This window comes from Vigna unguiculata, chromosome 9, assembly GCF_004118075.2.
Source record: "Vigna unguiculata cultivar IT97K-499-35 chromosome 9, ASM411807v1, whole genome shotgun sequence".
In the NCBI taxonomy this organism is placed as follows: domain Eukaryota; kingdom Viridiplantae; phylum Streptophyta; class Magnoliopsida; order Fabales; family Fabaceae; genus Vigna; species Vigna unguiculata.
The window spans coordinates 39,828,495-39,841,498 of record NC_040287.1 but is presented as its reverse complement, the minus strand read 5'-3'; the positions used below and the strand labels follow the sequence as shown (position 1 = coordinate 39,841,498).

Genomic DNA, 13,004 nt, shown 5'->3' with positions numbered 1-13,004 from the left:
ATTTTGAAGAGGAACTAATTCCAAAATTCACTGAAACTTGAAGGACAAAAACATATTTAACCCAATTTAATAATAATATGTGCATAATGTATATCATTCCAATATTCAAAAAATGCACATGATTTTTACCAATAACTGTAGACAACTGACTTTATGTCAATAATTTAATACATAACACGATTTTTATAAAGTTAACCGTTAAATTATAACTATATATTGTTTTATAAACACGTTTACCGAAATTTTATAAAAAAGAAAATAGTTATTTGTATTTTTATTGTAGTTGATGTCCATTTAATGGGAGATGTTTAAAAGAGAAATAATTTAGAGGCTGAGATGAAAGACTAAAAAAAGGAAATTAAAAACCCAAAAGGGGATCCGTTTGGACGTGACAGTGGCGATTTTAATGAAAAAGAAATATGTTAGTTATTAATATTTAAAAAAGGGAGGGAGAAAAAATGTGAAGGAAAAAGTGTCGGCTTGGGAACCATGGTTAAGCGAAGCAGAGTGTGGGGTTAAGTAAGGGAGTGTTAATGCGGAGCGCTGGTGTGGCTTGAATTGAATTTGGCACGGGGATGAGCGTCGGTGACTCGTGCGAGACCAGCACAGAATGGAGAGAGAGAGAGAGAGAGAGAGAGAAATTGACGCATGCTAGCGCTGAGAACTAACTATAAAAGCGAATCAGGAGAAAGAAAGGAATGGAGTGTGAGTGGTTACACATTCACGACGCTATTGAGAGTGAAATGGCGGATTCGGTGTCGGTGGACATGGAAGCCATTTCTTCTCCACCCGAGGTAACTAACTAACGCTAACACTAACACTCACAATTTCATTTCATCTCTAACTCAATTATTGTTTTCATTCTCGTTTTTTTTTAACTCATTCTGTTTCTTCCTCGCTTGATTGATTAAAAACGACGTTCTTCCTTTGCGTTTCATAATGTTGTTGCATTGCTTCAGAATTATACGCTTACTTTAGTCTGTGTTTTTATAAAGCCTTAAATGAGGATTTCTTTTTTGTTGCATGATTTCCATGGATTAAATAAACTGGATTTGATTTGAACTTTTTTTAATTGTCTTAATCGGTATCACCGATAGGATTCTGGCAGGTGCAGATTGATATACTTTTTTTTATTTTTCTTAACTTGCAGTGTCAGCCTTCAATGATTTGCACTTTTTTGTTATTTTTTTTTTCCTTTTTTCTTTCCGTGAATGAGCACCCTGAAAAACCAGAGGATTTACACACTGTTGCCTATGCGGGAACCTTACAATAGATGACGTGGTTTTATTTTTTTTTTGGCCCTTCTTCTGGCTGTTAAAACATGAAGGAGGTGTTTTATCATATTCTTATGTAGTTTATTGTCTGTTCTGGGTATTTTTATGGCGCTGTTCCGGATTAATGAGCTACTGAGGTCTTTTTGCAGGAACATGTTGTAAGAACTCGTTATGGTTGTGTCTCTGTTGCTGTGTATGGGGACCAGGAAAAACCAGCGCTAATCACGTATCCTGATTTGGCTTTAAATTGTAAGTATCATGAAACTTTTTCCATATGATGATTCTAGCTCATGAGTACTCGTTGGACATGATTAAGGCCGTTTCAATAGTCTTTATTACATGGTTATATTTACCCAAAGAAAAACATGTATTACATGATATTGTGTTTTTAATAAAATAAATGCTTTATTTAATATTACCTTTTAGTTTTTTTAGTTTTTTTTAACTTGTGTATGTGTGTGTATGAAAGGGGGTTAAGTTATGAGTAACTTTGAAAGAGTTACTACTCATCTCAACCTTTTTTTTCTTAGTTCATTTATTTCATATAACTTATTAGTTCATTAATTCCTATTCGTCTGTGCAAGGTACTGACTAAGAATTTTTTTTTTCGTTAATATGCATTAAAATGCATTTCTTTATGATTTTTTAATGTGTTCCCACGTGATTTACAAAATCTTTTTATTTCTTAATTGGTGTGGTTATGTATGTATTCCTCAAAAGTCAAAATAATGTTTTTTAACCAAACAAATTATTCTCATTTATAGATTTGTTTTAATCAATAAGTTGGTAACGGTATGTCTCCTTATATTTAACTAGAGATTCAATGATGTGGTATTGGAAGTATGGTAGTTTTGTGTAATTAAATTATGGTTCTACTAGTTTTCTCTTAGAATATGCAACCGCATAAATGACAGTGGTTTGTGTTCAGTAAGAAGGGGGGGCCCGTGATTTACCAATATAATGGTTATAAAATAAATAAAAAATTGGTTTTATACACAAAATGTCGTAATATAAAGTGATGTTTAATTTTTCATAAACACTTCTAGAAAAGAAAAATAAGAAGAAAAATAATGAACTTCTTTATAGGCTAAAATTAGCTTATGCACCAGTTAAAAAAAAAATTATAGAAGTTATATACAAGAATTTTTACAAATTAACGTATGCCGTAAACTAATTTTAATTTATAGAAAAACTTTTTTCATTTTTCTTATTTTTTTCTCTTAGAAGTGCTTATGAAGAAGTTTGTCCAAACAACTGTTGTCTAGTTGACAAATCAACAATCTAACCATTTGCTTGCATGTGGTTTTCATCAGATGTCTCCTGCTTTCAAGGGTTGTTATTTTGTCCAGAAGCCTGTTCGCTACTGCTTCACAATTTCTGCATCTATCATATTAGTCCACCTGGGCATGAGGTCTCTAACTTTATTTCTTGAAACTGTAATATGCTGTTTCTTGCTACTTATCCCCACTCATTTTTAAATATTTTTAATTTTGGATGTATCTCGCTTCTTATCATTTTATACCTTTTCGTGAATTATTGCAGTTGGGAGCTGCTGCCATTGATCCAGACGGTCCAATTCTTTCTGCTGACGACTTAGCTGATGAAATAGCCGAAGTTCTTAATTATTTTGGGTATGTTTCAGCTCACTCATCAATTTCTTTCCATTTAGTTCATTGTATAAAGTTTTAAGAGGTAGTGGAGTGGAATCAAATGGAAATAATGAAATATGAAATAGAAACAGATTCGTTCCCTATTGTTGAAAATCAAAATTTCGGTAAAACCTTTATTTCCAAGTAGCCAAGTTATGGGTTGCTATAGTGAATCACAATTATTCAGTATAGAAACTATGCTATTTCCTTCGCAATCTCTTACTCTGGAAACTTTTAACTCCTAAACAAGGGTCTTATTCCCTAAATCCATCCTTTCCCGCCCCACTCCCCTTATGTAGCATGAAGACAATAATGTTAGATCAATTTCAATTCGGCTTCAATTTGAAATATTTGCTTTTTTTATTCTTTTACTTTACTATATTTGAACTGAAAGATCCTTCCTTTGTGCATTAAAAGTGACGTGTTTATAACTTGTGCAACTGATCTCGTCTCCTTGATCTTGAGAAGGCAATTTAATATATTTCCCCTCTCTCCTTTGCAGTCAGAGTGCAGTGATGTGTATGGGAGTGACTGCTGGGGCTTACATTCTTGCCTTATTTGCTGTGAGTCTTTGTATATGTCGCACTGTCTCTCTTTCTTTTTACCATTCTTAAATGGCTGAATGGGATCTCACAGATATTTCTTACTTTAACAACAGGTGAAATATAGACATCGTGTTCTTGGTTTGATACTTGTTTCTCCATTATGTAAAGCACCATCTTGGACTGAATGGCTGTACAATAAGGTTCTTTTTTCTAAACCTGAGAGGCTTTGTTTATTTATTATCAGAATACATATCACCTTTTGCTAAAGACTAATAATTGCAGGTCATGTCAAATTTACTCTACTTTTACGGCATGTGTGGGGTGGTTAAAGAAATATTGCTAAAGCGATACTTTAGCAAGGTATGCCTATTCCTGCAAAAGAAAAATTTCCCATTCCTTCTGTTGTGAGGTTGAGTCATTAACTTTATTGGTGATGATAGGAAGTTCGAGGCAGTGACTATTTGCCAGTGTCGGATATTATTCAAGCATGCCAAAGGGTTAGCCCAATTTATCTTACTTACGCTTCCGTGTATGGACTCTGTGTGTTGGCAGTTTGAAACTGAGCCCTTGTCTGACTCTCTTTTAAATATTTCTTGACAGTCATTGGATGAGAGGCAGAGTTTGAATGTGTGGCGTTTCCTTGAAGCGATTAATGGGTAAGATAACACTCCAAAATAGTGGTTTTCATTTCATCCAACTCGAACGTGACTACCTATTTTATTATACATATGTATGAGTTGGGTGGTGGTGGGGGTAGGAGTGGAGTTGCTCTCAGCATGGTACCAATTATTGCTAGACGTCAGTTGGAGACTCAGAATCTAATTACACATTCACTCGCTGTTAATTTACCACTTTTCATGCATAAATGCATTTGGTGACGCTGTAGTTCCACATAATATGAAGCAGCAACGTAGCCATAACTTTGTATTGTCATTTTTCAGGAGACATGACATCAGTGAAGGATTGAGAAAATTACATTGTCGTTCACTAATTTTTGTCGGGGATATGTCTCCTTTTCACTCCGAGGCTCTCCACATGGCATCTAAGTTGGATAGACGACTCAGTGCCTTAGTCGAAGTGCGTAAGACAATTCATATTCATTTTAATTTGCGAGAAGAATGTTTACCAATAAGCAATGAACTAGATTTAATAGCTACCGTGGGTGGAAGTGCAGGTTCAAGCGTGTGGGTCAATGGTAACAGAGGAGCAACCTCATGCCATGTTAACACCGTTGGAGTACTTTCTCATGGGATATGGCTTGTACAGACCATCTAAGTTGAGTGTCAGCCCAAGAAGTCCCCTGAGTCCCACTTGCATTTCTCCTGAGCTTTACTCCCCGGAGAGCATGGGTTTGAAATTGAAACCAATAAAGACACGAATTTCAGTGGAGATGTAGTACGGTAGTAGTCGTAGATGAATATAGATTGGCACCTATTTTGTATTTTGATTGTTGCACAAGTTTATAGTTCTTTGTTTTGTCAAAAATCTGGTGAAAAGGGTGATGTCATTGTAGATAGAGGGAGACGAAGAGAGAATCGACAGAGGAAAAAAAAAGGGGGAAGAGTTTAGTTGAAAGCAGCTATAGTCATTCTTTTATTTATGTAGTCATAGACATAAGTTAGCGAGTCTGCATAGTTGCTAAAGCTTAAGTGTTATTTTTGGATAAATAAATAAAAAATGACAGTTTTTGTTACAACTGTAAAGCTAACACGGTGGGCACACCATTTAATCTTACACTCAATTCCTTTTCATGTCGGTATCTTTTTACCCGCCCGCTGATACTTTTCGTCAAGAGATTCCTGACCCTGAAAGGCCGAAGTGAAATAATGAAAGCAACATCGGGATTTTTTTCCTGTTAAAGCAGTTAAGAAATTAATTGGTAAAAGCATAGATAGTATATGTAATAGTTTTTTCTACAATGACGAACTTGATATTTCTTGCAGGTATGTATGCCCAAACCTCCATGGCATGACTAACGGCATCAACCCGGCGGTACTTTTATCTGACTAGGATTTATCTTTGTTAATACTTTTGCCTTAACATGAGCCTCTTTCCATGTTGGACTTTACCTTCTTAAGAACCTTAACCGCTTTTACGGCTTCACCCATTTACTGGTGCATCGCCAAGGAAGGAAAAGAAATCAAGCCAAAATAAGACGAGTTCTAGGACGAATGGACAAATAAATGTCGTAAAATTTTCCAATATTCTATTTTCTTCATGGGCATCCTCTTAAATAATATACCCTACCTACCATGCAAAACAATAAGCTCAGATTTTGGCCTCAGTTCTGTTTTCTATTTGAATAAAGAAAAAGGTGCTTTATATCGTTATGCGACTTTGTACACCTTTAGTTAACATTAAACCTTTGGTTGCTCATGCTTATCCTATTTCCATGGTTATTCTGGATTTCTTCTTCATTTCGACAGGCCTTTCTTTTGTTCATTTCAGCATACATCTCTTCAATCATAGGTTTCCACAGCCGCACACGAGCATTTATAAACCAGTTGGATACCTGAGTTTCAAGACACAACCGAGCAAGTATATCAGATTGTTCATCTTTGAACAAAGTAAGAAACAAACAAGAGTAGTAGAAAAATACCTGACTTCTAGTCAACCCACTTTTCACTGCAAGCAAATGCTTCTCTGCGTCTTTGGGATACCTGAAATCCATCAAATAATAAAAAAGCACTTTCTTTACATATATTCTTTAAATTCGTTTCATGGATAAAACTCTGATGATTGAAGTATAAAGCCAGTCCAAGAAAGAGGCATATTGCATATTTGAAACTTACGGGTGTAGGAAATTCTGAAACATCCATGCCCGTAGAACCGAGACAGATCTTTCCGGCAAGCCTCTCTGGGGCCTCCACAGCTGATCTTTTCTTTTCAACTGCTGTAGAGCCCATTGCTTTTGAAGGAATGAAGTTTCAATAGACCATTCAGTCTCTTCCGTGCACGATTTGTTGAAACTTGATCCCATGGCAAGAATGTAGTTGCTAATCCTCTCCCGTAACTCCTTGTAAAAGACAGAGATGGTTCGAAGAGCAAAATGTGCATGTATTTGTGGGTCCAGCTCGGTAGCTGCATGGAATGCAGATACAACAGTATGTATCTCATCCAAACACTGGCTGTATCGATTGTCCACCTGATTTAAGAAAGAGATTGATAGTTAGTTGTATGACAATATTTCATTTACATGTTCTACTCTTAAACACTTCTACTTATCCGTTTTTCAGACCATTATTACCAACCAACTTTAGCAATTTATATACCATCCATGAATCTGAACGTGGACAAGTGCAATGCATTACTAACATGATTCTTCTGTGCATGACCATAATTAATATGAACATCAAAAGAATTAATTTATGATGCAGTGTCATACCAGTTGTAGAAGTGCCAGCAGTTGGGCTTTCTTAGATTCAGCAGCCTGCCTTTGCAATGGAGACTCTGCATGAGATTCGTAAACAGAACTTGCATTGTGATCTGTCAAGATGTTTCTCTTGGGTGGAAACGCTGAAGCTGACTTCTGCCCACCTGCTCTATTACCAGGGGCTGAATAGTTTAACTGTTCCAGATTTTCAAATGAATATCTTGCAATTTGAGCAAGTATCTCTTGAATCCCAAGAAGGTATCTCGATTCCAGTACTTCTGGTGAAATTTGTACATATTTATTACCACCCAAATTCATAGAAAGTTCCCTACTACTACTGCAGGAAATGGTTCCATTCATGCACGGGGTCATATTAGAGCAAGTCACGTCTGAGCGCTGTCCTGCGGCTGTAGATGTTGCAAGACTCAGAGAAAGTTCTTTACTAAAGTTAGAGGAATAGTGAGCATAATTGGCCATGTTTGCAACGTTTGATGTTGCCCATTCATTTGGATCCAGGTTTGCTATAGAAGAATAGGGCTGACAAGTTCCATCATTCTCCGGAGCTTTATGAAATTTGTTAGCATTCCACTTACTAGGAACTTCATTGTAACCACACTCCTCAAAAGTTCCAGACAAAGGGTTTGAAGTACCATACAAATTGTTGAAGAATACCTCTAGTGCCCCCGTGGAGAAGATTGAGGGAGCCAGAGCTGCTGAATTCTCCAAATTTTCTTCAAGACCAATTCTATCAGCAAGAATGGCTGCAAGCGAAGCAGGAGTGAGGGGCACTCCTCCAACTAAATGCTCTTGAAACTCAGAGTTCGCCATGGGATTTGAGGCATCTCCCACAATAGTCTTTCTCCGTGATGTAACTAATGGACTAGAGTCAGCAATAGTTGATGGATTAATGAAGCAAGCACCAGCATGGACATTACTTGTTGGTTCACCTTGCTCTCCAGAAAGCATTGAAATTCCATTTATGATGTGGGATTGGTTGTTAAGGTCAAGTGAATAGCACTGAATGAGAGGATTTGAGGTGGAATGATGAGATATTTCATCTATTACTGTACCACCTCGCCCAGAAATCTCCAGTGGAGCAATGTACATATCTCTCTCCATCAAATAACAAGTAATTAATGAATGAGGCTATTGATTTAGCAGTTGTCTTCAAGAAAAGGTTCACTGAGCGTTATGATCCAACAATAGCGAAGAGAGGAAAGAAGATAGACCTAAGCAACAAGAAACATCCGCACCATGATGAGAAAAGAAGCAAGTGGATAAATAATTATGCAGAAACATTCAAAATAGATTTTAGGTGGAAAGAAGAAAGGAGAGAAGAATTAATCAAAGAATGCTTTCAGATTAGTTATGAAAATATCAACTGACAGACAAAAGACGTCAAGTATCAAACCAAAATGATGCGAGCTAGCACAACCGACCTTCACTTAATCTGCAAAGGAGTAACATTTAACAACTCCTTGCCAACGTATGTTGTCTTTGGAGAACCTACAAGAATGACAAAGGAAAATGAAAAAGAACGGCAGTGGCAAGTAACAAGGCTACGTACTTGTTCAAAAGCAAGAAATAGAAACCATTGCTAACGCCATGCCAAAAAAAAAAGACCAACATTAAAGTTGCGTTGGTTTCTTTTGCATGAACAGAAAAATCTTTTTCTTCAAGCCTCCAAACCCCAAAACAAGAGTGTCGTTTCCTTAGACCCCATCAAGCTTTCCTCTAGTGTTGCACATTAAAGACAAGAAGTTGAAGAAGAAGAGCATGAAAAGGAAAAAAGTGTGTCAAAGTCGAAAAGAGAATGAAAAAGGAAGTGGGGATGCTGGAGATGAATGGAAATAAAATAAAAGGCATAAGTTAAGAGGGAAAGGTATAGAGGCAGAAAAGAGTAAAACAAGAAAAGAGGGGGGGAGAGGGAGGAGAAGGGTGAAGACATTAGTGTTTGGTGCAGTGGCACTCATTTGTGTTGCAGGCTTTACTGGGCCCATGTCTTGGCTCTCTCTCTGATCTCTTTTGTCCTCCTCAACACCCCTTATTATCTGTTGCCCTGCAATCATCATAATCAAAATATCTGGATTCTCTCTGTTCAAACTCCTGTTCATGGCAGGTAACCTCAGAAACATTTTCAGAGAAAGCCCTTTGCTTTTTAACTATTTTAATACCAGAAGACTAATGTGAGGAGAAAGGAGAGTAAATAAAGAAATGGGGTTGCAAGCTTTTCCTTCAGAATGTAACAACTAAGCGCACAAGGCAAATGAAAAGAGAGAGACAGGGAAAGTGAAACACTGTTGTTTTAGTCTCATGGCAGTGTCCTTTCTTGGTTTTGTGGTGGCCAGACACAGATACACACAGGAGAGGAGATTGAAGGAGTGATGTAAGCAAACCCCCTAATGACGACATATTTTGGTAGCTTGGATGATCCTACCTACTTTTACATGAATTTATTGTTGTTATTTCCGATAAATGGATTATACTGTGGAACCGAATGAACCTGTACTGTACCAACTCTTATTTATTGCTACAATTATTTACTACCTACTTAACACATTTCTAATTTTGCATGAGCAAATCCATGACTTCATACAGAATTATAACTTTGCATATCGGGTAATTACCATAGCTACACTACAGCCACTATCTATCTATATTCATTTTGTGAAAATAATAGACGTGCACCTCCTTTTTTACTGTTAAAAGCCATATCTTTACACACTTTAAATAATTTGTTTGTACAGGTGATTTTGTGGGGCCCACGTAATTAAGTTTTATACGATTTTCATTAATAAAAAATTAATTAAATGCGTGTATGCGCGCGCTGAAGGAGTGGGTTGTGAATCTCTCTACCTACATGAGTTCTTTTAAATCCTAAAGGTTCTTAATTTTTAAGTTAAATGTAACAACACGTTTCTAAATGTTTTTATTAAAAACCACATGCGTGTGATTTAATTAAAGACAACTTCTATAGTTATATTTATGCTAAAAATAAAAACAAAAATCTTAAATTAATGGTTTTGAAACATTTTATATATATACAACCTAAAATCCTAAACCCAAAACAACCTTATAAAATCAGTGTATAAGGTCATGGTTGCAGTCATTTATATATATAATATGGAAAAGTATACATTTTTTATTATGATATTAAAAAATACATCAGAATGATTCATCAGTGATTTTTATTTTAACAATTTATGGCAATAAGAAAATTATGTTTTCGGTTGCATAATTATTATTATGTGAAGAATGTGTGAAAGAGAAATACTAAAAGTGCCATACAATTTTTCTTTTGTTTTATGTTTCCTCTTTTGGGAGTTCTGGTCAACAAAGTTATTGGGTACTTGATTGGCTGGGCAGCAGTGCAGAATTGACTTCACATGACTCATAGAGGGTCATGTATGGGCTCTCTGTAACCTTTATGTAAAAGCCCATCAACTAGGTCAGGGGGTGTCATATTGCTACCCAATCTTCACAAATGACAAGGCCATATATGTATTATGGGCCTCTTGCTTCTCCCCAATTCTTGCACCCAATTTTTCTTTTTCACCACATAAAACCTGCAATTCCTAAATTACTTATCATTAAAAATATAATAAAACTTCCCTGCACATTTTTTTTTCTTTTTCGAATCGGATGTTCCTCAATATATTTTCTGTCTGAAAATGTTTTTCGAAACATTCAATTCAGAATGAATATTCCGGAATATATTTACTTTCAATCCCAAAATATGATGAAATGTTCGCAACTCAAACGTTTTAGTTGACAATTAACTCTTTTGACTTTTTCTTAAAAACTTTGACTATTTAGTATATATGTTAAATATTTTCCTTTTCTTTTTTGAGAGTTTACTTGAACGAATCTAAGTATGTGATAAAATTTTTGTTTTAAATTATAAAAAAAAACGACTAATTGGAAAATATGCATTAATCTTAAAAGGGTTTTAAGTTTTTTGAGAGTATTAGTTTGATATTTAGTTTAAAGGTTAAATCATTTCATTGATTTCCATTGGTAAGAAAATCTCAAGTAGTTTTCCTTTTTTTTTCTTTGTTTTAATTAAGTCTCTATTTTGGAGAAGTTGGTACATTTAGGTTCTTTTTATTAGTGTACATTAACCGCGTTAATTATGTACCATGTTTTAGCACGTGATTTTTTTAAATTTTTAAATTTTTTATTTATTTTATTAACTTTTAAAATTTTTTTAAAATAAAAATTTGTCACGTATCAAGCTGATGTTGTGCCACGTGGCAGAGATAGTACCACATATCACGATGTAGTCCCTATATTTGTTATCTTGTCTCAGTTGGATCTCACTTTTTATAAAACGGAAGTACTTTTATCCCTATTCAAATTGAGACAAAAATTAACCTTAATATAAATGTCACAATGATATTTCTAACAAAATTAAGTTTTTATTTTACATTGAACTTTATTTAAATATTATTTTATCAATAATTTATACACAAATATTAGGGTTGGTTTAAAAATAACAACTTTATAAATTGAATTGTAAAATTTTAAATAAATATATTTATTTTAAATTGTTATAAAATTGTTTTAAAATTTTATATTTGAATTTATAAAAATGTTATTTTTAATGTAACTCCAACATTTACCTATAAATTATAAATATATAAATATTTAACACAAAATTTAAATAAAGTTTAATACAAAATATATATTTAAATAACGTTCAATATAAAATATATATTTAAATACACAACGAATTTTTCACAATAAAAATCCAATTGAAAAAAAAGACTTATTTAAGATTTTATTAAAAAATAGAGAACCATTTAACCTAGTTTAAAGAAAGGAAGGTACAAAAGAAATACCAAAACAACATTTTTTTTAAGAAAATAAGATAAACTATAAGATTAGGCCAATAAAACATACTAACGTACCCTTAGAAGCATTATGCTATATTAAAATATAAAGTTTCTAAAATTCATATAATGTTAATAGTATTATTTTTTAAAATTTATCTGCGATTAACTAATTTTTCAGCAATTAGTGGAAAAACTCAGTGATGTTGAAAATAATTGATTATAAAATAAAATTGAACAATTCATACATTTATTGAAAATTGAAAATATTAAAGTGTAACTGTGACTGAGACTGCAAAACATCTACACTCAGCACTCAGTCTGAAATGTCATTAATAGCCAATAGTGGTTTGTGTAACACTAATCAACCACTAATCACGTGCTTATATATTGCAATCACTCTTTTCAGTTTGATCGGGATATAGTTGTTGTTGTTTTGTAATGATATTTGAAATATAACCTGTTTCTTTTTTTTTTTTCATGATAGTTTTTATAAACATAAAATTGATTTATTTTTTATTCTATTTTAAGGCAGTTTTACATTTCTTACGTTTTGTCATAATTGGGAAGGAAAAAACGTACTGGTGAATTAAACGAAGAAATTCATAATTAATGAATATGTAACAAAATCAAATATTTTTTAAAACCATAACTAATGGAAATTAAATTTTGAAGTAAATAAAATAATCCAACGGTGTAGTTTTACGCTGACGAGCATTCACAGTCACATGTTCCTTAAGGTTTGTCACAAGCCATCATCACAAGATTTTGTAACTTTTTGGTCTTTTGCCTTCAATTCGGGGTTAACACATGAACCACAAAATAAGGTTTTATTTTAACCTCAACTACCTGTTACCTTTTTCTTCTTAAACACAACATAAATATCGTTAGAGATTAAGGAAGAAAAGAGTAGAAATCATTTATTAAACAACAAATGTGAAAGTAATCAATATTTATAAACGGAATTAATTTAAAACATATATACTATTAGCATATTGAATGATTCTTAACCTGTTTCTTTCAAATTCAATTTTGAATATAACGATGTTTTTTTAATCAAAATAAAATAACAGTACAGTGTGTTTGAAATTAAATCAAATATGTCTTTATTGAGCTTAACGACAAATTAATTTAGAATGTTAATGATTAGAAGTCTTCTTCCTTTGTATTTGAGACTTTGAGTACACGAAAGCCCGAAACAAACTCGCAAGTTGCAACGCAATAATCCACCCCCAATAACGCACGCAAATGTTAAATCATATTAATAAGCGATTCCAATTAATGTCAAACACATCCATCTCTTTCTGCCTCATCGTAATCTTATAACCTTA

At 33.8% G+C, this 13,004-nt stretch overlaps 2 protein-coding genes across 5 annotated transcripts; one reads left to right on the top strand and one right to left on the bottom strand.

Annotated features, from left to right (window-relative positions):
* The first annotated feature begins 549 nt into the window (after positions 1 to 549).
* Positions 550 to 5,164, top strand: LOC114164667 (protein NDL2-like). Of its 2 annotated transcripts, none has more exons than XM_028049407.1 (11): positions 550 to 794; positions 1,424 to 1,523; positions 2,588 to 2,685; positions 2,817 to 2,905; positions 3,426 to 3,486; positions 3,582 to 3,668; positions 3,751 to 3,828; positions 3,909 to 3,965; positions 4,069 to 4,124; positions 4,410 to 4,545; positions 4,643 to 5,164. In XM_028049407.1, the coding sequence occupies exons 1-11, from the start codon at positions 699 to 701 to the stop codon at positions 4,862 to 4,864; spliced, it is 1,080 nt and encodes a 359-aa protein (XP_027905208.1). In that variant the 5' UTR covers positions 550 to 698; the 3' UTR covers positions 4,865 to 5,164. The 2 variants fall into 2 exon arrangements, with proteins under 2 accessions (XP_027905208.1, XP_027905209.1); XM_028049408.1 differs by having other exon boundaries at positions 2,588 to 2,710.
* Positions 5,165 to 5,654: 490 nt separating this feature from the next.
* LOC114164666 (homeobox protein ATH1-like) lies at positions 5,655 to 9,374 on the bottom strand. Of its 3 annotated transcripts, XM_028049405.1 has the most exons (7): positions 8,788 to 9,374; positions 8,469 to 8,575; positions 8,281 to 8,347; positions 6,854 to 8,070; positions 6,261 to 6,613; positions 6,068 to 6,128; positions 5,655 to 5,980 (listed from the first exon to the last, which is right to left on the bottom strand). In XM_028049405.1, exons 4-7 carry the CDS (start codon positions 7,958 to 7,960, stop codon positions 5,816 to 5,818), a joined length of 1,686 nt encoding a protein of 561 aa, XP_027905206.1. In that variant the 5' UTR covers positions 7,961 to 8,070; positions 8,281 to 8,347; positions 8,469 to 8,575; positions 8,788 to 9,374; the 3' UTR covers positions 5,655 to 5,815. The 3 variants fall into 3 exon arrangements, with proteins under 3 accessions (XP_027905206.1, XP_027905205.1, XP_027905207.1); XM_028049404.1 differs by having other exon boundaries at positions 8,469 to 9,374; XM_028049406.1 differs by lacking the exon at positions 8,788 to 9,374 and having other exon boundaries at positions 8,434 to 8,583.
* Positions 9,375 to 13,004: the final 3,630 nt, after the last annotated feature.

Coding starts and splice junctions, on each gene's coding strand:
- LOC114164667 (XM_028049407.1), top strand. CDS start 699: ATGGAGTGTGAGTGGTTACACATTCACGACGCTATTGAGAGTGAAATG. Junction 795..1,423: donor CCATTTCTTCTCCACCCGAG/GTAACTAACTAA, acceptor GTCTTTTTGCAG/GAACATGTTGTAAGAACTCG. Junction 3,669..3,750: donor CTGAATGGCTGTACAATAAG/GTTCTTTTTTCT, acceptor TAATAATTGCAG/GTCATGTCAAATTTACTCTA.
- LOC114164666 (XM_028049404.1), bottom strand. CDS start 7,960: ATGGAGAGAGATATGTACATTGCTCCACTGGAGATTTCTGGGCGAGGT. Junction 6,614..6,853: donor TGCTGGCACTTCTACAACTG/GTATGACACTGC, acceptor TTCTTAAATCAG/GTGGACAATCGATACAGCCA. Junction 5,981..6,067: donor GTGGGTTGACTAGAAGTCAG/GTATTTTTCTAC, acceptor CTTGAAACTCAG/GTATCCAACTGGTTTATAAA.